General features: G+C 39.0%; 1 protein-coding gene across 1 annotated transcript in view; it reads right to left on the bottom strand.

The window, feature by feature from the left end:
• CAPRIN1 (cell cycle associated protein 1) overlaps positions 1-24,341 on the bottom strand; it is a 36,564-nt gene extending 12,223 nt beyond the window's left edge. Inside the window, exons 1-7 of the mRNA XM_042959491.1 lie at positions 24,139-24,341; positions 23,337-23,552; positions 8,951-9,013; positions 8,751-8,837; positions 4,841-5,079; positions 4,671-4,753; positions 1,149-1,286 (exon numbers count right to left, since the gene is read on the bottom strand). Coding sequence (XP_042815425.1) covers positions 1,149-1,286; positions 4,671-4,753; positions 4,841-5,079; positions 8,751-8,837; positions 8,951-9,013; positions 23,337-23,552 — 826 coding nt within the window. The 5' untranslated portion in view covers positions 24,139-24,341. The remainder of the gene's footprint in view (positions 1-1,148; positions 1,287-4,670; positions 4,754-4,840; positions 5,080-8,750; positions 8,838-8,950; positions 9,014-23,336; positions 23,553-24,138) is intronic.
• Between the last annotated feature and the right edge of the window lie 506 nt (positions 24,342-24,847).

The following is a 24,847-nucleotide window of genomic DNA, read 5'->3' as shown; positions in this document are numbered from 1 at the left end:
GTGTTAAGAAAGTATTTTTTTTTATTAACAATTCATTTCAACTCCAAATAAGTTAACAGTTTACCATCAAACAGCCGGAATTTATTTACAAAGTTACAATAGTTAGCATTAAGTTTCTGTATTTTATCATTCTTACAATATTTAGAAAGAGTTTTCTTTACCATTTATTCCAGAATAAATTAGGCTCAAGAGTAGTTATTCTGGACTAGGTATAATGCCAATAAAGACCTAAGTTAAAACCTCTCTATTCTTAGAGTACTATCATACAGCAACATACGATTAAAATCTTACTATTTTAACCTACTTGGTAAAGTGGTTGGGGGGATGGGAAGGAGGCTTACTATGTCCATCTGCAACCATAAATTCCACCAATGTGCAATCTTCCCTTCTAGTTTCAACCTAATAGCTAAGACTTGTATAAAGTGCTTACTATGTGAGAGGCACCATATATATACTTTCACGTACTGCTTTCTCAACAGAGATAAAGAGACAGAGAAATTCAGTCACTTGCCCAAAGTTACATAGCTAATGAGCGTCAAAGCCAAGATTACAATCCAGGCAGTCTGATTCTTTTCAACCATTTCAAAATTCATACTCTGACAATGCTTCCAATGGTACTGAGAATTTTAGTCATCAACTTAAGTTATAAAAGTATTCCTGGTAAGTGCTTACCTACATATTAGTGTTGTACTAAAGTTAATTTGAAAAGATCCCTTGCCACGGAGAAATTTATGGTTCAGGATTAGAGTTATAATCTCCCCATCATTTAACATACACACACACACCCTTCATACTATTCACTTCATATACTGGCATGGTAAACAACAATAAATCTAGGTATGTCAGCCAAAATGTACTTAAAAAGTCCTAAAACACTTCCCCTCATCTGTACTCCAGGCCAGCAATATTGCAACAAAAAAAGTTATCAGTTTGTAATAGTGATCAAGACCAGTAAGTAAATGATTGATCTTCAAGACCTCTGGGAATTATTCTTAATATGCATTGTTTTAATGTTTTGTTGTGCTTAAAGCTCCTTTAAAACTCTCAGTATGCATACATAACTAAATAAATGCAGAGCTTGAACTTGTGGCAAAGGAGAGTAAAACCAAGATTCCTACACTACAGCTCATATCCACCTAAGTACTCACCAGCTTCAGCTACCTGATCTTCAGCTGCAGGTGCTGAGGCTGCCTCTTCTTCCTCACATAGCCCATTCTGGTGGTTGTGAGTGCTGTCAAAGTAGTTTGACTGAAAAACACGCTCAACAATTTCCTTTAGAGCTTTATCTAAAAACAGAACATGAATTATAATGTTAGACTATCGGGCATGCCTGACCTGAGTAAGATTCAACATGCTACAAAATGCTGTGGTAAGAAATAAAACCTTATCAACTGTTACTAAAACATACATATAAAAAACATTGAAGTCCACTAAGGACAGAAATTATGGAATAATAGAGAACAAGAAGAATCTATTAGTACTAAACTTTATATATTTTATGTAGCTGCAAGAAAAAAAAAAGCTGACAGTTATCATTTATTCATTATTTATTTAGCACCTACCTACATGTTAGGCAATGTGCTAGGCAATGGGGCTACAAAATATGTAAAAGATACAGTATCTGCCCTCCCTAAGTTTCCCTAAGTTTACAGTCCAATAGAGAAAAGTTATCAGATATAAAAACAGTGAAATCACATCTGTGAAACGTACTATACAGAGGTACAATGGATTGAACCTAATCAGAGAGAGGCACAGGAAGCTTTCCTGGTGTGTGAGTGCTGCAAGAGCAGAGATCTAGAAGATGAGTAGTAGAAAGAAGTGTTTCAAGGCAGAAGCAACACCATTTACAAAGCCCTGTATAAAGGATAAGGATATAGAAAAGGGGTACCAAATATAAGAAAATGAAAGCATGCACTGTAGCTGAGGAGGGATAGGGAGGAAGAAACAGCATACAGACTAGTCTGGAGAAACTGATTAGGAGCCAAAACATGCAAGGTCTTTAAATTAAAGACAAATGTATATAAAATTTAATTTAAAAGACAGCCATTAAAAAATTTTAAAGAGGGATGGGGAGGGTGGATTCAGTTAAGAGAATGCACTAAGGGAGAAACATAGGAGAGACAGATTCAGAAGATATTTGAAAGGCAAAAAACTGTCACAATTTGGTACACACTAAGATATGAGAGGGCAGAGCAGCAGGTGAAAGTGTGTGTCAAGAATTCATCTCAGGTTGTCTGGGTGGCTCAGTCAGTTAAGCGTCAGACTCGATTTTGGCTCAGGTCAGGAGATTGAGCCTGGCCCTTGGGCTCCTCGCTGAGCATGAAGCCTGATTAAGATTCTCTCTCCCCCTCTCACTCAAAAACAACAACAAAGAAGAATCTCAATTTCCTAGCCTTGAAAACATAGAATATACCTATGTACATAGAATGTATCTATTCCCTAATCGGTCACTATACAGAAAAATAAAATTTCCCAGGACTATATTAAAATATCATAAAATTACCTCTATTAACAATAAAACTACCAACAACTTTTTCTATGCGAAACATTTCATGTTTTCTTTTCCCCACTTCAGAGGCTCACGACTCAAAACTATTCACTTTAAAAAACTTATGCATGAGGGACCGCCTGGGTGGCTCAGTTGGTTAAGCAACCGACTCTCGATTTAGGCTCAGGTCATGATCTCATGGTTTGTGAGTTCGAGCCCCGGCGTCAAGCTCTGAGGGGACAGCACAGAGCCTGCTTGAGATTCTCTCCCTCTCTTTCTCTGCCTCTCTCTCTCTCTCAAAATAAATAAATAAGCATAAAAAAAAAAATCTGAAAACTGAATGCACATAAAAATACTAACTTGAGGGGCGCCTGGGTGGCTCAGTCAGTTAAGCGGCCGACTTCGGCTCAGGTCATGATCTCGCGGTCTGTGAGTTCGAGCCCCGTGTCGGGCTCTGTGCTGACCGCTCAGAGCCTGGAGCCTGTTTCAGATTCTGTGTCTCCCTCTCTCTGACCCTCCCCCATTCATGCTCTGTCTCTCTCTGTCTCAAAAATAAATAAATGTTGAAAAAAAAAATTTTTTTTTTAAAAATACTAACTTGAATACATTAGTAACTTTTCATTAGTTATAAAGATGTTACATTCCTAAGGTAGGTAAACAAGACTAGGCAAAAAACACCATAACAAGATATAAACTTATACTTTAACCCTTGTTACTCATCAAATAACGTTCATGAAAAATTGATCAGGCTTGAACTAAAACTACTTTTTTAAGCTAACAAGTTTATACACGTATGTAAATTTCTTCCTAATAAAACTTCTGTACATATTTGTGGCAAAACTAAAATTAAGAAGACACAAAGATTTCTTTACAAAGAAATACACTAAACAACACAACAAAGAAAATTTTTTTAGTTTATTTTTTTTTTTTTTAATGTTTATTTTTGAGAGACAGAACACATGCATACATGTGTGGGAGGGGCAGAAAGAGAGCAAGACAGAGGATCCCAAGGGGGCTCTGCTCGGACAGCAGAGAGCCCAACATGGGGTTCAAACCCACGAACTATGAGATCATGACCTAAGCCAAAATCAGATACCCAACTGACTGAGCCACCCCAGAGCCCTGAAAAATTCTTAAAAAAAAAAAAAAAGTTTATTTATTTATTTTGGGGGAGAAAGAATCACAGTGGGGGAAGTGGCAGAGAGTGAGCGAGAAAGAGAATCCCAAGCAGGCTCTGCACAGCACAGAGCCCTACACAGGGCTCAATCTCACGAACTGTGAGACCATGACCTGAGCCAAAATCAAGAGTCAGACATTTAAACGACTGAGCCACCCAGGTGCCTCAAGAAAATTATTTCTTAAATGAAAAGATATAAAAGAGCTGTTTCTTCATATTTGATTTACCCATTTCCTTAAAGCAAATACAATCCAAATTATATCATATAGTTTTGCCAATTAAAGCTTTTAATCCGATTTAATTTTTCACCAAACAGCTAAAAATAAGGTATAAGCACTTTTACCTTAAGATGTTCAAAAATCTACTTCCCTAAACCACCTTTATAAATAGCAAAGATAAGAACCTATTATTTACTAAGAGAATAAACCTAGAATTCCTAATTTACCAATGAAGTGAAGCTTAAATGTCCTTTGTTTTCTTTAAAGTCAATAAACATTGCATATTTGAGGTTAAGGTTTTTAAAAAGCACAAAAGAATTAATGTCCTCAAATTACCAGAAGTCTATGAAAAACTAAGGAAAGATGAAGGCAATGACCATGAGTAAAATGTATGAGGTATAGTAAGTATTTTTTCACAAAATTTCAGCCATAAGGAAAAACCAGTCCCTATCTAATACCAAGAACTCTGGAAAGCCTATTCAGTATTAATCTGTCCACCTCAAGCAGAGAGTAAGTTACAAACAAAATCGTGTTAAGTCAGGGGATTCCCATCTCTACAGATTTATTGATTCATGATGGGTTTTTTTTTTTACTCACACACACACACACACACACACACAGCAGAAAGGAAAAAAAGGAAATAAACCAAAAAGTAAACAGTAGATGAATGTTACTTACACAATTCTAAAAATTTCTCCAATTAACATTACTTTCAAAAAGAAAACTAACTTTTAAAGATTCTTAGTTACAAAATTATATTCTTAGTTACAACAATTATAATACTCACAGGTTGTTCCACATACAGATTTTTCCTTTCCTTCCAGCAAGTCCCATAGGTGAATGGAGGCATGTTCATACTGCTCATTCAACCTTATAATAATAATTAAAAAGCTAATTAATTACCTTTTAGTTGTCAAGCCAACATTTAGAAGTTTCTACTACCAAATACCACTATACCTCAAGCTCATGTCCCGTTCAGGGTCTGCTAATTTGTAGAATTCATCCAACAATGACAATTCCTCTTCAGACAATATTGGCACTCCATTCAATCCTTGCTTCAGATCAGTTCGCACCTCATCATCCCCCAATTTGTCCAAAACATACTGGAGCTCAAGTACAGTTTTTAAACGTTTTTGTTCTGCTTCTTCTCTCATAAGCTGCTCCCGACGTGCAGTCTTCTTTATTGTTTTCTGAATCTGCATAAAAATATTAAGCATAGACGTTAAAATGAATTTCACAAAACTCCCAATTTAGTTCAACCAATTTCATTTCCAATGTAAGACATATTTTACTCGATAAGTTATGTGATCCTGATACACAAAATGCTGATTCCTAACGTACAAATAGAGTTTAATATCTCATAACATCATCTGTTTTAAGCAGATGTTAGAAATTCAGAACACATCTTTCTTTCCCTATAAGGTATTATTGTAACACTAAATGTTGCCAATAAAACAATGTATTTGGGATTTGCTTCAAAATAATCTGGCTGACAGGGAACAAGGGAGTATATCAAACAGGACTGTCCATGAGATAAAAACTGTAGAAGCTGGGTATGGGTACAGAGGTATTCATTATATTCCTTTCTTTAGTTTTGAAATTTTTCATAATAAAAAGTATAAGAATTATAATTTCTAATTAAGAACCCAAGCCAATTAAAAAAGAAACCCGAGTACAGCAAAATAAAAAAAAAATCTTACCTATATCCATCTCCTCTATGGAAAACTGGTCCAAAATTTTCATTTTAAGTACCTACTATCAACTTAAAAAGAGATGCTAAAACCCACCACTGCTTCCTCACAACCCACTGCTAGTATTATATTATCCCAACATTTTGAAAATAGTGACTAAAACTAACTTGTTTTTATGAATAAGGGGATGCTGGCAGAGAAAAAGAAGGTGGCAGAAGACAAATAAATGCTCAGTACACATGTATTTTTCCCACTATTCTTTTCCTAGTACTCGTCTTTTACTTTCCTGTGAAGATTGAAGGGAGAACATCAACCAGACTCATGTATGTCTCTCTCTTCTCATGTCCAGTGTCAGAGTGGGCTCAAAGAATGGTCAGAATTTTAAAGAAAGGTCAATTTTTCAAGAGCCATGAAAGTATCTTCCTTCTCACCTTCTTCCCCTTTCTCAAGCCTCCCTGGGATAAATTGAGACAGAGAAAACCAAAATAAAGACATACAAAATGTATAATAAAGGGGCGCCTGGGTGGCTCAGTCGGTTAGGCGTCCGATTTCGGCTCAGGTCACAATCTCACAGTTTGTGGGTACAAGCCCTGCGTCGGGCTCTGTGCTGACAGCTCAGAGCCTGGAGCCTGCTTCAGATTCTGTGTCTCCCTCTCTCTCTGCCCCTCTCCCACTCCCGCTCTCTCTCTAAAATAAATAAACATTTAAAAAAATTAAAAAGAAAAAAAAAGAAATGTATAATAAAGGGAGTAATGGGGGAAGAGACATAGCAGAACAATAAAGTCTACAATAAGACAAATCTATGATGGCAGCAGAGAGGGCAGCAGATTAAATGATATTTAGCAGTTAAGTGGCAAGTGAACAGTACATATGAACAGAGATATGAAATCCAAGCTAGGGCACTCTAGAAAGCTTTCAAGGAGAAAGGGACATAATCTTACTGGGGGTGAGGGGTACAATTTTAGGACAGAGAAGCAGCCACTAGCCAAAGGCAGGAAATATAGGAATAGAGGCAGGAATATGAAATAAGTCAATAAAACCAAAGAAGTAAGATAAAGAATGCCACTCTGAGTAAAATGAGCAGTTCAAGTAAGGAAAATATGAAATCTAGAAAAGGTAGGCTGGAGCTTGATTAAAGAATTCTTGAACACAAAACAAAAAAGGTGTTTAACAATTGTGGGAAAGCGCGATAAAGGATCAGAGTTCAATAAAAAGACTGCCAATGAAGTTAAAGACCCAATGAAAAGTTCCTGAAAATACCAGTGTTAACATAAAAGCAAAGGAGACTACAAGTATTTTCACTTACACAGTGTTAGTAGTTTTAGAAATAGACTGATTCTATTATTAAATTGTATAGCAATCCTACTTCTATAACCCATAAATTTTTTTTTAATCAGAAAGTTAATTGGCCAGGATTCATCTGACCTAAGTGGATCAATTCCCAACTTGGGTGTAAATTAAGTTTCATTTATTCCATTTTGAGGGATACCATCAATATTTTCCAACTTTAATCAAATTTAGTAAGTAATAAGTGCATGAAATATATTAATTATGCATCAAATATTGCTCACAACCCTGAGATGAGGGAGGTACCATTATTATCACCATTTTACAGATTAGAAAACTGAAGCAGTGTGACGGCCCCACTCCTCTCCCCCCTTCTCTTTTGATACTACTGGTTCTGTTTGTCTAGAAAACCCTGAGTGATATAGGGATAGACAAGTTAAGTAACTCAAAGTCCTACAACTATTAAGTGGCAGAATCAGGGTTGAAACCAGACAGTATGGTTCCAGAATCAGAACTTTTCATCTCTGTACTGCAATGTCTCTCATCACATAATAAATTGTTTTGTTTATTCATTTTACCAAATCAGAGGCAGTTTTGTATTTCAGTGCTTTTAGCCTTTCTCCAAATAAGCTAATACTAATTCAGAAGATTAATTTTCTGATCTCAAGTTTCAAATTATTTGACTTTGCCTGTATTTCATTTTTGTCCTGTTCCCAAAGGTTTCTATCACATCAAAAGATGTATGGGAAAAACACAAAACCACTTTACTTTGTTGGTTCACGAGTTGATACAAGAGCAATGTATCCCACTCTGCCACATTCCTTAAGATCCCTAATGGAGACAAGTGATTACCAAAAAAAAAAGACCTATTTTCTGATAGTTAACAGAATTATAAGATGGTCATTAGGTATAAAGGAATATACAGAAAATAAATGCCTGCTATATTTATATATACATGTATATACAAGCTAATTTTTTAGAGATCTTCAGGGTATCTCCTATATATATATTTGTCATATCTGAGACTCAGTCCTTTTAAAAGGCACCTTTCAAAGCCCAAACGTCCATCAACTGATGAACAGATAAAGATGTAAAGATGAACAGATCAGTGATGAAAAGGAATAAAATCTTGCCATTTGCAATAACGTAGATGGAACTGGAGGGTATAATGCTAAGTGATATAAGTCAGTCTGGGACTCCTGGGTGGCTCAGTCAGTTAAGTGTCCGACTTCGGCTCAGGTCATGATCTCACGGTTTGTGAGTTCTAGCCCCGCATTGGGCTCTATGCTGACAGCTCAGAGCCTGGGCCTGCAGCCTGCTTTGGATTCTGTGTCTCCCTCTCTCTGCTCCTCCCCCACTCACACTCTCTCTCTCAAAAATAAACAAACATTAAAAAAATTTTTTTAATGTTTAAAAAAAAAAAGTCAATCAGAGAAAGACAGATGTTTTCATTCATACGTGGAATTTGAGAAACTAATAGACCATAGGGGAAGAGAAGGAAAAATAAGTTACAGAGAGGCAAACCATAAGAGGCTCTTAAATACAGAGAAGAAACTGAGGGTTGATGGGGGTGGGGAGTTGGCCACTGAGGAGGGCACTTGATGGGATGAGCACTAGTTGTACATATGAATCATGGGAATCTACTCTTGAAGCCAAGACTACACTGTATATACACTGAATGTTACCTAACTTGACAATAAATTATTTTTAAAAATTTTAAAAAGGCATTTTTCAGGTGTTACTTTAAACTTTACAGAACTGGAAAGCATCTTAGATATAATTGGATCCAATCCTCTCATCTTACAAAGAGCTTATCAATCGTAAAGAAATAAAATTTTTTGCCTTATTTTTAATATTTCATAAACATATATACATAGTCTTCTACTTACATCTTGACTTAATGCCATGAAACTCCTCTGTAATTCTTTTGCAAACTCCAAGTTATTTGTGACTTCCTGGTACTTAGATACGGCATCCTAAAATAACAAAGACAGAGCCCAACTTTACTGGAAACATAAAGAACCACAAAATTAATTTTCTTATTAAAAATAGTGAGCAGAAAATCTTCAATAAAATGTAGCATCTTTACCAGCTGATCTTGATTAAGCCTTTCCCCTTTGTTCATTCGTTCCTGGTAATCATCAAGCTTGCCCTATGTAAAAAGAAAAAAAGAATTATGCCCCACATTAAAGTATATACCAGCCTAACCGTGCTGAAATAACAAACCCATATAATCCTCTAAGTTTGTCTCAAATCTTGCCCTAAAGATAATTTTTAGTTAACTTCAGTTTAACTTTGTACATAAAATAACTTAGTTTAATAGTGCGCTAAAATATGAATGCAGATACTCCAGCCCCCGCTGAATAATAACCAAATTCTATAGTATAAGCCAATGACATGATACAACACTGTTTATTTAGGTTTCTCAAAAGAGATATGCATCAGATGGCCTGCACAAATGGTTCCTACCAACATGGGTGAAGGCCACAATTTGGTTATGATCCTACTTACACAGAAGCATATCAGACATTTTATAATGTTAAATTCTTGTCCCTTCCTCACCCCCTGCCTCACCTCACTTCCTCACTTCGTGTGACTAAGTGATATAAAGAGTGTATTTTCCCTGAAAAAAACCCATGTGCATACTGTCTTTGATAGGCCTCATCCATTTTTCTTGAACAACATGATACTCCAAGCTATCACATCACCTATGGATAGCGCATTACTCAACAGCTTTGCTTTCTTTTCTCACAAATGGAATTAAATATGACAGTGGGACAGAAAATTAACCTCTGGTTTAAGTCATCTTTTTCCCCCAACTAAAATGAAAATGTTGGCAGTTTCCCAGGCTACTATTAGATAAGACCCCAAAGAAAAGATACTCAGGTAATACAATAGTCAAAAATTCTTGACAATTCTTGATAGTAGTCAAGTTATTGTTTTAAAGGTCAGAGGAGCAGGAATAAGTAGAAACCTAAATTAAAGGGGACAAATTTTTAAATTAATATAATCACAATAAATTATGAACATATATTGTTCCTCACCCTTAGTAATAATAAAATTAGCCACGAAACACAAAATCTGATAAAATGCATTCAGGGTCAAGAAACAAGTTTAAAAAAAATACTAAAAAGTTGTTTTAGGTCAAATCATCCATTTTCTTTGCACCAGAACCATTAGTCAACTTGCATAACCATTCCACCCTAAATTAAAAGCCTAACAATTCCTTAGTTATCCTAGAGGCAAATAAAACCAAAATAAACATTAAAACATTAAAGGCTGATCCAAGTACCCAATTTTATGCTTAGGTAGACTATTTCACACAATAACCTCCGGCTGAAGAGGTATAAAATTCAAGTCTACCAGTTGAAAAATGGAAGTTTTTTCTACACTGATCTGACAGGCCTAATTCCAGGTAAAAAAGATAAGCTCAACTGTCTCAGAACACTCTCTGAGGATGAATAAAGACAACTCACTTATTTTTTAAAAGGGTAGGCTATTTTAAAGAAAAAAACAAACAAGATTTGCTTTTAATGATGACTTAGGGTATAATAGCACTTTATTATAGTCAGGATTCCTCTATTTAGAAATATACAGATAACAGAAGATATGCAAATGGAAAGAGGGCCTGAAATGTAGTGCTAGTAGAGTAAAAATTCTGAATTCACTGCTAGGCAAAAGAAAAACTGCTATTAGCTCATACCTAGCATTTATTATCTTACTTTTTCACACATTCTTCAAAGAAACTGTTGCTAAATCTAAAAATAACACACAGTTGAGTGCAGTATATATCCCTTACAGGGTAGAGTTTTACATACCTAGCTTAGCTCTATCATTTAATGTCTTACAAATTTAAAACCATACATGCCAATCAAAATGGATGTCAAATCGAATTCCTAAATCATGATGGTTTATATGTAAAAATATATATGAAAAGCTTTTTTAATGTTAAGAATGTACCTGAGTGGTAGAACTATAGGTGGAACTCTTTTCCTTTTGCTTTTGTTTTGTACACTTAGATATTCTGCAATGAACATATAGTTTGTATAATAAAAAAATTATAATTTCATCCTATAAAAAAGTTATTAAGGGGCGCCTGGATGGCTCAGTCGGTTGAGCGTCCGACTTCGGCTCAGGTCACGATCTCGTGATCCGTGAGTTCGAGCCCCGCGTCGGGCTCTGGGCTGATGGCTCAGAGCCTGGAGCCTGCTTCCGATTCTGTGTCTCCCTCTCTCTGCCCCTCCCCCGTTCATGCTCTGTCTCTCTCTGTCTCAAAAATAAAACGTTAAAAAAATAAATAAATAAAAATAAATAAATAAAATAAAATAAAAAAGTTATTAAGATTGGCAGATTTTAGGATACTGCCAAGACTTTAACCTATAATAATCTTTGAATATGAATCTATACTATCCTATAGTTGGGCAAGCTACCCTAAAGGAGAAAAGCTCCAAGGGCACCTGCGTGGCTCAGCTGGTTAAGCGTCCAGCTCTTGGTTTTGGCTCAGGTCATGATCTCATGGTTCATGAGTTTGAGCCACACACTGGACTCCAAGCTGACAGTGAGGAGCCTGCTTGGAATTCTCTCCCTCTCTCTGCCCCTCCCCCACGTTCTCTCTCTCAAAATAACTAACCTTTAGAGAAAAGCAAAGCTCCAATTTTCTACACAATATCAAATTTAGTATTTATCCAACCCAAACTCTACGGCAGATTGCATTTTCCAAAAATGGCCACATCTGTAGCTCTACATACTGTTCACTGCACCATTAAGAACTAGTCCAATTCCCCTGCCATTGTACTAAGTGGGGTTCAACCAACAGAGTACAGTGGAAGTGATCCTGTACAACTTCCAAGGCTGTGTCATAAAAGCAATGTATCTCTGTCCTATTTGCTAGTCACTAAAAACATTTGGAGTCCCAAGCTATCATTTAAGAAGTCCAATAACCCTTCTCGCGGTTTGTGGGTTCAAGCCCCCGCATCAGGCTCTGTGCTGACAGCTCAGAGCCTGGAGCCTGCTTCGGATTCTGTGTCTCCCTCTCTCTCTGTCCCTCCCCTGCTCATGCTCTGCCTCTCTCTCTCTCAAAAAATAAATAAAACATTTTAAAAAATAAAAATAAATAAAAGATGTCCAACAACCCTGAGGTTGCCATGCTATGAGGAGGCCAAGCCATGAAGAGGTCTTATTTAAGAATTCCGGTCAGCAATCCTAGTGTTAGAATCATAGCCCAAGCACCAGACATGAAGCAAACAAGCATTAGTCTTCCCAGCTGAGGCCCCGGGAATCATTAGCGCAGAGACACCAACCCCACTGTGTGTCCTGTCTGAATCCCTAACAGGCAGAATGTGTGCATAATAAAATGGAGTAAGTTTTGGAGTAATTTATCACACAGGAGTAACTGGAACAAGGGTAAAAGAGAAATCAAAAGAAAGGGAAAGCAGCTGCTATGCAAAACTCAGTTTCACAGTACACATCTTCATGAAATACCGTCACCGAAAAATAGGCAAAAGGACTCTGTGCAGCCAAAACAAAGATCTATTTCATTAGAACTCGTACATCTGTTTCTTTTGATTTTTATATTGCTATAACAGGTTTCAAATTTATCAATTCATAACAATTTAAGAGCCATAATTGAAAAAAAATTTTTTTAATGTTATTTTTGAGAGAGAGCGTGCGCCAGTGGGGGAGGGACAGAGGAAGACAAAGAATCTGAAGCAGGCTCCAGGCTCTGAGCTGTCAGCACAGAGCCCAATGCAGGGCTTAAACCTACAGACTACAAGATCATGACCTGAGCCAAAGTTGGACATTTAACTGACTGAGCCACCCAGGCACCCCAAGAGCCCTAATTTTGAAAGGAAGGACTGCCACTAACACCACAAGAAATGACAGTTCACTGTGACAGAAGAAATATGTTCAAAAATCATGACATAACTTAAAAATCTCAAGGGTCTTTAACAGAAGATTTTCAAAAGCAGACCACACTTCCTTATATCTGGTAAGATGAATTAATACAGCTATAGTGTCCAATAAAAAAAGATGTTATTAATCAAATGAATGGAAACTACAGGTCTTTCATGAACATTTTTCTAACCATAATAAAACAAAAGTTTCATTACAGCTTTACATTTGTTCCTCTATATAGCCATTAACACTTGCTATATTACTGTTATAAATATCCCGTCCCCTTGTCCTTACCCGACCTTTAAAAAAGCAAGATGCTGAGTCTGATCAAAGTGCCTAATAAACAGCTCTCATTTGAGGAAACTCAAAACTTACTAATAAGACTGCAAAGACAATGAAAAAAGTGTTCTACATTAAAAGGCACGAGGTGTTTTTTTTTCCTTTGTCCATATAATACAGGATCTCCTGGTTGCTTGGGTGTATAAGACTTTCATCACCATGAAATTTGAACTAAAGTCACCTCTGTTCACTATTACACATAATTAACTCTACATAGCAGAGACCCTGTATTAGTCTACAAGTCAGTGATTTCCAAAGTGTGGTCCCCAAACCAGCAATACATCAGCAACAGCTAGGAACTTGTTAGAAATGTGAATTCTCAGGGTACCTGGCTGGTTCAGTTGGTGGAGCATGCGACTTCGATCTTGGGGTTGTTGAGTTAGAGCCCACGCGGGGTGTAGAAATTACTTTTACAAAATTAATTTTTTTTTTTTTTTTTTTAGAGAATGAGAGGCAGAGAGAGAGAATCCCAAGCAGGTTCTGCACTGCCATCACAGAGCCCGATGTGGGATTCGAACTCACAAACCATGAGATCGAGATCATGACCTGATCTGAAATCAAAGGTCGGATGTTTAACCAACAGAGTCACCCAGGCACTCCCCCACCAAAATTAAATCTTTAAAAAAGAAAAATGACATGTAAATTCTCAGGCACCACCCCAGACCTATTAAATCAGAAACTCTGGGGGGTGGGACCCAGCAATCTGTGTTTTAACAAGCCTTCTGGTTGATTCTAATGTGTGCTTAAGTTTGAGAAACACTAACCTAGATCAAATACATTGCAATTCACTTGTAATAGTTGAGTCTTAGAAATAAGAAATTATTCTGAATCACACAACCAATACAAACTGTGACCATAAAACACATTATATGGCAACCTCAATTTGGTTAAAGGTTTAACATTAAACAACTCCGAAAACTTGTTGAATAGTGGTTTTCTAAACCAGCTTATAAATCTATTGAACCTAGTCATTAGTTACATAAGAAAAAATCCATTTATGATCCAAACATTGAAGGGGTACCATCTTCCATTCATAAATACTACTTTTATTAAGTTCTGCATTGTGAGCCAAGCTCCAGAAGTTTAGAGCACTTAAACTCACTGGTGAGTGCCAAATTTTGCACTAGAAACAGAAAGCCTCATAGAAAAATCAACTGGTTTAATTTTCTACCTTTGAAAATGAAGTTGGTTTGCAATCTCAGCTCACTCCTAAGTAGCTTTCAGAGATCTCAAAAAGAAAAAAAAAAGGATGTATCTGCACTAGTCTCATGAGTAGACTACTCAAAGACAAACTTCTTTCCTATTGTCACATCCCATCCAAATGGCTTAAATTAAGTCCAAGTAGAAAAACTTTGCATTTGAGGTTAAAATTTGCAGTATGAACTAAATCAATATATAAATAAACTGCCTTTCACAATGACTGATCCAACATGAACTCCGATGAACGCAAAGGGGCAAGGATAGGAGCAAAGGGCTCCAGACAAACACAGCTTTTTTTTTTTCTTCCCTAAGCTAGAACATGGCTGCCTAACACCTAGTTAATAAATTGGCTGATACACATATCATCCACATAAAATGAACATTAAGTATTTTTTCTAGAAAATGGAGTTGTTTTCCTAGCATAAAAGGAAATCTTTATCAAAGAGCCTATCACGAAACTGGTAACAAAAACCTGCTCTCTTACATTCTATCTGGAAATAATTATTTAGAAATTCTTATTTAGGGCTCCTTTTCAAACTACTGAGCATCCTAAGAGTATTAAAGATTCACTTATAGCACCACATATGATTAAGATAAAAATCAGGCCATTTCCCAGATTATCTGGTCTCTAAAGGGGAACCATAGTATGGAGATGTGACTATGCCCAGTAAATGTCAAAAGATTATATGTATATGTGGTCCTGACAAATAATTACCCAAGAAGTACAACCCAGTCCTATCCCCTATCTCCTGTTTCTTTGTTGCTTTTAATAGCTGACAGTATTCACTACGTGACATTCAAATTTAAAATATCAGGTAGCTAACCCTATCAGCAAGGACTATTATCAATCATATTTCACCTAATTAGAAACTGAAAGGGCAGTTAGTAACTTGCCTAAGGTCATAAATCCCAGAAAAATCATTTGTGCCTCATTACACCCCTCTTTTTTGTCACTCTGGATTCTAGCCATTGCTACGTTTCATTTTTGCCCTGCTGCTGTTTTCCTCCCTTCCTTTCACCAGAGTAAAAATTAGGTGACTTAATCGCAGTACACCTAGATCTTCCACTCTTCCCAAAGATTTTTTCACCACCACCAAAGTTACTTAACTGAAATGGTTTTTAAAAATTCAATACAGTGCTGTGAGGATGCCAATGATGAATATCCAGAACAGCTATCCTCCTGAGCTTTCCTTCCTTCCTGTTAGATCTGAAATTCCATAAATGAATAAAGAAAACACTTTTTTAAATTACACAATTAAAAAGAAATAGCAAAGGAGAGACTCCAAAAAACCAAATTCCTTAACTAGACAATTATAAACAGTCACAACAAGAAAGATTAGGAGGGGACAACATCTGAAAAAACTAGCTTAGCTACCCAAGAAACTGTACCTTCTGTTCTGAATTAAGAAGATCTCCACACTGAGACAGAAAATTTAAAAATAAAGCCTAAAATAACAAAAGTAGTAAGAGCACCCATCTAGAAGCTATTTTGTGTCTCCAGGCCAAATAAATCACTTCTCAGTACTGAAAACCTATCGAAAGACAAATGTAAAAACAAAAGATAAAGATTTTTCTTGTCAACTTTCCATAATCTTCAGTGGACTTTCTAGACATTATTTCAAGTCCCCAATCCCTACATTCCTTGTTCTTCACCTAGAAACATCAGTTCTGACTTTGCCCATATAATGGTAGGCAGCTGACTGCCTCCTGTTCGCTCTCCACCAGTTCAACTGACAATTAGTTGCTAATAAACTTCACAGGAGACAGGAAAGACCGTAAGAAACAAAAGTTTCCTCAATTATAAAAAGGAGGGTAGAGAGAACATATAGTACAATCCATAGATGATCCCTAACAGTGCTCATGTAGCAGAAGTCTGAGCTGTTCCAGAAAACAAATATTAAATATTGTGTGGGACAGGGGAAGGGTGGGTTGAGAGGCGACTAGCATCAAGATCTTAAAGAGTTGTTCAAAAATGAAATCGACTTTCACAGAGAAATGAGCATTCTACCAGGCCCTAGAAGACTGATTAATGCAGAAACTGAATGAACACTTGTCAAGAATGCAGGATTTCTTAACACTAAGAATAGTAAGAGGATGCTAAAATAGGTGTTTTCTTGTTTTTTATTTTTAATATTTTTTAAGCTTATTTTTTTACTTATTTTGAGAGACACCAAGACAGCATGAGTGGGGAAGGGGCAGAGAGGGAGAGAGAGAATCCCATCAGGCTCAAAGCCTGATGTGGGGCTTGAACTCACAAAACCGCGAGATCATGACCTGAGCCAAAACCGAGGGTCAGACAGTTAACCGACTGAGCCACCCACGTGCTCCTAAATTAGAGGTTTTCTAAGACAATTTGTAAGATAATCTTTCAAGCAAATAAGTAACCAGGAGTTTAACTTGATAAAACTTTTGTCCAACTAAAAAGGGGAAAAAAAGGTAACAGATAATCCTTATTCCTTGTCCATGGTTGTAATTATGCAGTTAAGCCTGAATGAATGGAAGCAGCTAACCCTAATAGGAAAACAAAAAAAGGATAATTTCGAAGAGTTCCGGCATCACCCACTTTGAATTCTTAAGTCTAAATATTGTGCATCTGAAAAACAAATGATTATCAATAATCTTAACAAGTATCTTTTGAATTATTAGTTGCTTTAACCAAACTACTCAGTAGGGTGAGTATAGTACATTCATTACATGAATGATTTAGAAACTCTATTCAGAGTTCAATGAGAACTGTAATTCACTTAAAATGGAGACCAAAAGGTTTTTTCCCAATGATTAAAGTATATTTCAGTTATTTCTATGTCTGGATAACAATATTAAGGGGAATACAATGAAAATTTCTAATCATTTACAATGGTTCAAATACAAAGAATCATCTATTCTCCTTCCTAAGACTATTTACAAATTGTGCTTATAGCACCAAGATTTTAGAAGTGCTCAACTTGCAGGGGGTGCCTGGGTGGCTCAGTCAGTTAAGCATCCAACTTCCGCTTAGGTCATGATCTCAAGGGTCATGGTTTCAAGGCCCGCATCAGGCTCCGTGCTGAGCTTGGAGCCTGGAGTCTGGAACCTGATTCAGATTCTGTGTCTCCCTCTCTCTCTCTCTGCCGCTCCACTTCTTGGGCTTTGTGTGTGTCTCTCTCCCTCTCAAAAATAAATATTTTTTTTTAAAAATTATAAAGTGCTCTACCTGCCTAATCAACTCTACTCGCTTAAAAAATACATCAAAAGAAAATTCTTCAGGAAAAATTCCATCTCAGTAAAAACACTGAAGTAAATAGCTCTGTACAAAAAGCATTTTCTCCCTCATGGATTAATCCGCCTTAACAGGATTTTACTGATGAAGCTACAAATATTTCTATATAATGATTCAGTCAAACTAACAAATATTTAGCATTTACCATGTGTAAGGCCCAATATGCTGTCATTCATACTCCCCAAGGAGCTTAACTACCTATTTAGAAAAACACATAAGGTAAGAGCATAAGACAATACAAAATGTCAAGGAAGTGTAGAGACAATAGGTGGTACAGGAAGTTAAAGGAAACAGCATCCTTTAGCTGAGCACAGCCAAAAAGCACACCTTCCCTTTTCCTCAGGAAATATGAATTCTGAACTCTGCCCAATAAAGTCTCTGTCATGTATGTTTTTACACACAGTACTCTATCCAACAAAAGCACTGGTACAGCTAGGGGGAGAAATAAAGAAATGAGCAGAAGCCAAGCAATTTACAATTCCAACTTTGGCTGATACGGTCTCTTCTGCTACTCCTCTTACTCTTCTCTACTGCTTACATACAATTCACTGCCACCAGAAAAAGGGACCAATTACTAAAAAATATCCAAAGCCTGTAATACAAGAATATGGAAAGGTTGACACACCTCCTACTGCTTTACTGGTAACACTTTTCCCAAATTATCTGGTCTACGACATACCAAGCCTGCATTAAGACGGACCAGTGTGCATCAGGGCTTACTTAAGCACAAAGAGAAACATCAGAATTTAAACTTTAAAAGTTCATTTCATTACAACAATACAGATGTCCCAATGACACCTGATACAATGGGGCTTTACTTGTACTGTTTTTCTCAAGACCCATTACCTGGACAGCCTAAAAACACAATTTAACAAGATACAAATAAAGGTCTAACAATGAAGAAATAAAAAGCTTTTTCCTTTTGCTTTCAGCATTTTAAAACAGAGGAACTCTAAAATTAAAAAAGATTTAAGTTAAAGCCTTCACCTGGTTCTACAGTATTGGCTTAAACATGAAAAATACTTATGTTGCAGAACATTACAAATTCTAATCTTTCCCATAAAACCAGAGACCTTAGAATTCACTCTTTCCAAACTGGTTGACTTTACATGGGCATCTGAATGAACTCTTCCATAAAATGAATTAGAATAAATTCTAAGATGACTTTAAGGCCTTAAAAGATCTTAGATTCTATTAACAGTATAACAATAAGATCGACACCAGGTTGTTATAATTTTAACCTTTGAAAGAATTTAATTTTTTTAAAAGATGAAACAGTACTAATCTTCCTCTCCTCCTAAATGTAAACTAAGGTATTAATTACATAAAATTATAACAAACTGTATGTTTAATCTCTAAGTCACACAAAATGTATTCTAATACAAATATTTGCCACATGGGAATTTTCTAGAGTAAAATAACATGGTCAGGTTAAACCAATTCATTCTCATTATAATACTTGGGATTCTACTCTCATGCAAGAAAAAGATACTTATAATTATTACATGAGGAAATTCACATCTTTTCCTTTTTAAATTCAAATTTTAAATACTTCTCTTTCTCTCTCTCTCCCTAACACACACACACACACACACACACACACACACACACACACACATACACACACACACCCCCACACCCAGGCAGGCAGGCAGAGAGAAACAAATGAAGCATTATAAATGTTTGGGGTTTTTTTTTTTTTTTTTTCCTGTGACAAGGTGAATGCAAAACAAAGTAATCTTGCCCTCTGCATTGCAGAGAAATAGTTCATGCAACCAATGGGAGAAGCGGATACATCAGCAATTTCAACTGTCAAGAAAAACTTCAGATGTTAGCCCCAAGGAAAGATTTTACTTATAAAATAGTTGAGAATATTATTTCAAAATACTTAGCAAAGAAATTCTGTAGAAAAGCTGCATTGAAAATTCTAAGTAGAGGCACACTGCAATGCTCTAAAAAGAAATGTTATCCTAACAATGATAGCATCTTTTTTCAGTAAATTAACTAAAAAGATCTAAAGAGCAAAAAAGACTTGAGAGAGTAGATGAAAAACAGTACACTTTGGCTATCTGTCTTGGTCACATATTGGTTACAAAGCTGTCAGACTGCTCTGTAAGAGAACAGTGGTTAATCTTTCACCTACCAAAATCACTAGTGTCTAAACCTATTATACTTACAAAAAGCATAAAAATTTTAAATGTCATCTATTTAAACATCCTTTATTCTACATCAAAACTGATTACATCTCACCATATAAATAAGCTCTCTCTTCAGTGAAAATTAAAACTTGGTTTCAAAATAACATCTTGCCTAGCCTATAGCCCTGTTCTATACCAACAAACTGATGAAGAAAACTTGGCAATTTCTATTACTTATAAAAATTAAAAGATTTGTAAATGGAGTTTTGCACTTGATTCTTTTGATTATAACTGCATTTCTTCTGTTTGCTAAGCACATACATAGTATAGTCTTTATAAACCCAAATTTCAAAAACTACCAGGCCATTTAGTTGCATTACATAATAGGATATTTCATTAATGTTAAGCATGCATTCTTACTGAACAGATGCTTAGCTTTCTTCTAATGGCTTGACTTATCAGAAAATTAACAAATACTTTTTTTTAAATGAAGTACAATAAAATTACTGCAATTCTCCAAGTCTTAAACTAAGTGATAATACATATCTAGTAGTAATTTTGGTCAGGACACTTGATTTTAGAATCCATTAAAAAAGAGATTTTGGGGCACCTGGGTGGCTCAGTTGGTTAAGTGTCCGACTTCAACTCAGGTCATGAATTTGCGGTCATGAGTTCGAGCCCCACAACAGGCTCTGTGCTGAAGGCTTTGGAGCCTGGAGCCTGCTTCGGATTCATGTCTCCCTCTCTGCTCCTCCCCAGCTCCCGCTCCGTCTCTCTGTCTCTCTGTCTCTCTCTCTCAAAAATAAATAAAGATTAAAAAAAAAAAAAAGATTTTGTCCTGAAGACCATTATGAATAGGTCAAGTCTAAAATATAGCTCAAACAGAAGTTGCTAAATGGACTGAAATAAAAAGAAACCCAGTTATTTATAAATACCATCTTCCTCTACTGCATAAAGGTTTATAAAGATTCAAAACTGACTTGTAAAGTAAATCCTATTTTAGGTTTATTAGAAATGCTCACTACTGAAAAATTAATGTTTTGAAAAAAATCACACTTTCATACAGTAAATCTAGATATAGAAAAAATGCAATATAAACTAGAAACCATATGTGCTTAGAGAAAAATCCAAAATCCTTAAGTCTCTCAAAAAGTAAAACTTAATTTCAATAGTAGTTAGGTCACAACATACTGCCAACTTAGCTATTTAACAAGTAGGTAGCTCAGTCTGTGAGTTACCAAAAAGCTTACCTGTAATTTGACCTTTCTACTACCTAGCACTCAAGACAATAAGACCAAAAAAAAAAAAAAAAAAAAAAGACGAAATACTTCTGTTACTTTGTGAGGTTTTTTTCCTCCACCATTACAAGAGAACTTTTCAGTACTTACTAGCCTAAGTCCGTAATTACTTTCTCTTCTATGGGGGTGGGGGTGGCAGGTGTTAGGCAATGTATACAATATAAACCCATACACAAGTGACCTGTCATTGTTCAGGTCCTCATGGGGCTTAATAACTAATTTTTTTCCATACTCATTTGGAGCACTAGAATCAGTCATGTCATAACTAAATTGGTTGCTAATCAGTACCTGACTTTACATTAAGGACTTTGAAAAATTACTTTTCAGTCATTAAAATACGAATATCTACATTTATATGTCTATAGTTAACATTTACTACATCATTACTATTTTTGATTCCTATCCTAGAAGAATTCTGAAAATTAAACCACTCAGGCATCAACCAGATTGACGGGATTTATTTGTAGCAAGAGGATTTAAAGATTCCTAAATCTTGATTCAGATGGCAGACTCAGAAGATACTGGCCTTGGGCATGCTTATTCCAATACGTATTTAAATGCAACTACTTTACAAGTAAAATACTTTTGTTGCTTTGCTGATATTGATTCATCTATTACTTTTATCATTTATAATAAACTACACTTGTTTATCAAAATACAGTATCACCAAAAGGTAGGAGACATCCACAATTAGTGCATCTCTCGATTTCAAATAAAAGCTAAGAAATTCAAGTAATATTCCCAGCAGAAAAAATGAGACAGATTAGTACCTAATCTAAAAATGTCTTTTAAAACTCCCAAAAACTATAAAATCAATTAAACAAGCAATTAAAGTAATTAAGGCCTCAATGTCACCATTTTCTTCAAGTTATCTGGCCCAAATTTTAAATAGCTACTACCTCAATCAACATCTTAAGTAACACTGTTAGGTGGGTGACTAAATAAACATTCTTAAATGACTTCTTCAAAATTCAAGATGTTTTATAATAAATGTCTTACTAGAAGCAGACAAACGAAAGTTATCCAAGCAAAGTTATTTTTCTTAAGGTAAAAGGCAAAAAGTTTGCATAATAGTCACAGATGTAATTATCCAATTTTTCATACTACTTACTGATTTGCTTCTCCCTTTCCACCTCCAGTCTTACTGAAGGTGGAATTATTCACTCTGCCGAGACCCTTTCTCTACATATGTACACACCCACACAGGAACGAACACACACACACACACACACACACACACACACGTGCCGCTCCAAACAGAGTTGGTACACTGTCCTGCACTGAAAGCATAAAACAAAAGGCCTACTTGAAGATAAACCTCACGGTGTGACCTAGAATGGCAAACTATTGAATCCAAAAAATTGTGGGTGTGGCTCGACTGTTTTTCGGAGGGGGGGCGAGGAAGGCCAGCCGGGGCGGCTGCCTGGTCTCTGCCCTCCCCCTCTGCTTTCGCTTTGTGCTCACAATGCAGCTCCTGTAAAGCGCTTCCCTCTCCTCGCAGCCGCCGCCATGTTAGACGCTCTCTCCATGTGCCCGGAGACCTGGCGATCCCCTCGGTCTAACACGGACCCACGCCCCCCAACGAATCTCGATCGTGGCCGTCTCCCTCCCATCCCTCTCTAAAGTCCCGGAGGGGCAAAGAGCCGCCGCAGAAAATCTTCTCGGGATCGAGTTGAGCTTGAGGCTCAGGGGGGCACCTAGACAATTGAAACAAAGAAGGAAACGTGGGGGCGCCCGTCAGATGGGGGCGGGGGGGGGGGGGTAGCAAATCGAAGACACACTCAAAAGGGGCCTGACACAGAAGCAATTCTGGGTGAAATCACACTTCTCTCCCAAGAGAGGTGAGGGCACACCGAACAGGCCTCAAGTACACGGTAACCGAGTGGACCAACCCCACGACTGTAGGACGTAAGCCGCCCCAACTCCACGAGGCGGTGGGTTGAGCCCTGAGCCCCCTCACCGGACCCCTTCATTTCTCCCCGCTGGCCCTCGTCAAAGAAATCCGGCCTCGGTGACGGAAGGAAGGGTATCACAGGGCTAAGTCTGGCGACAGGGCAGGCCCCCGCCCTTACACATCCCACTCCCAAAGGCCAAGAAGCCTGGCCCACTGCCGGAGGAGAGTAATAAAGCGGCCGGGGCGGGAGGGGGGGGAGCGCCCCGTCCGGGTCAGGTGACAAGCACCTCCCCTAGGAGCCCGTTTTCAGGGCTCGAAGCTCCGTTTACAGAGCAGGCCGGGCGTGGGGGGTGGGGATGGGTGGAGGGGATGCGACAGGGACGGGAAGAGCGCAGGCCACAGCAGTCAGGATTGGAGCATCAAACCCTCCCTTCCCCGCCAACTCCTGGCACCTTTTTCTTCTCCAGGTTCCGAAGTTTCTTGTCGATCACCCCGAGGATCTGCTTCATGGCCTCGGTCTGGACAGCGCCGGTGCCGGTTACGGGGTGCTGGGAAGCCGGCGCAGCTGCCCCGGCCCCCGCCGCCGCCTCACTCCCGGAGGAACCCGACGGGGGTGGCGGTCCGGACGACTTGCTGCCGCTTCCGCTGTGGCTGGTGGCCGAGGGCATCTTTAGACCGTGAGAGGAGACAAGAAAAAGCGGGAGGAAGGACAAGAGCGGCGAGTCAGGCGGCGGACGGGGCGAGACGCGGGACAAAACGCGCAGCGGGCGGGAGCCTGCGCGAGCGGGTGGGGGTGGGGATGGGGCCGGCGCGCGCCGCGAGGGCAGGAAGACACCGCGGACGCGCGCGCGACCCGCCAGCAGGGCGCCCCGCCGGGCCTCGCACCGCCCCCCGCCCCGGCCCGCCCCTCCCCCGCGCAGGCCGCCGGCTCGGCCTACCAGCCCCGGGGTACCGAGGCTCGCGCCGGGGGCGGGGCCTCGCAGAGCCGGCCGCCAACGGCCAGTGCAACGGTCCCCGCCGGGGTCGGCCAGCACTCGTCGCCTGGCGAGGAAAGGAGGGAGGAGAGAGGTCGAGGCTGAGGCGGAGAAGGGTGGAGAAGGGCACTGGAAATGACCGGGGGAGGGGGGGGGGCAGAGGGGGAAGGGGAGACTTGAGGAGCAAGCCCCTCGAGAAGGTCCAGCCGATCCGGAGGTAAAGGACACTCGGGGCAGCGGCCCTCTTCACCGTCAGCGCCTCGGTCCGGGTGGCGCTCACCGTGCGCGCGCAGAGGACGCTGGAAATCCCGAGTGGGCGGCTGAGGGGGCAAGGGTGGCTGTGCGTTCCGGGCAGTGTCGTGCACTCCGTGGGCGCAGGCCGCTTCGCCCTATCCCCGCTGCACCGAGAGCCGCTGCTAGTGAGGCGGAGAGTCGAGAGCGGGAGGGACTTAGCCAGCCGGCCCTCTGGGGCGGAGGGGGCGGGAGAAGCTGCGGGCGGGGGCCTTCGCGGCCGCTCGGGCTGCCCGACGCGAACGCCTGTGGGAAAGGGCCCACCGGGTCTCCTACTGCGCAGCTCTAGCCCCTGCCCTTAGGGGGGGACGGTCGATCCGCGCAGGTCGGGACGGCCCCGGGAGGGGTGCCCCAGCGGAGTCCTGAGTTTTGAGCGAAATCAAACCTAGGGTCCTTCAGGCGAAGTCGCTTGACGTCCAAACGGGGACAATAGGTGTCAAGCAGCTGGATCCGAGCTGGCTCCTGCCCTGTAAAGAGCCTTGGGGCCAAGAGGGGGTGCGGGGGGCAAAGGTTTCTGCAAGTTAGGGGTACGTGGGGTGGGTGGTGCAGTCCCAGCTTCTAGAATTCCTTCTGTATGCCGAGCAAGCAAATTCCCACACCCCAAAAGGTCTTTGGAAAAAAGCTCGCCTCTAACCCCCACAAAACAATCACCCGGTAACCTAGGAGTTCCCTATAGAACGGCTTGGAAATGAGCAAGA

Source organism: Panthera tigris, chromosome D1, assembly GCF_018350195.1.
Source record: "Panthera tigris isolate Pti1 chromosome D1, P.tigris_Pti1_mat1.1, whole genome shotgun sequence".
Classification (NCBI taxonomy): Eukaryota; Metazoa; Chordata; class Mammalia; order Carnivora; family Felidae; genus Panthera; species Panthera tigris.
Note: the sequence above shows the minus strand (reverse complement) of the source record. Positions and strands in the feature narration are given on the sequence as shown.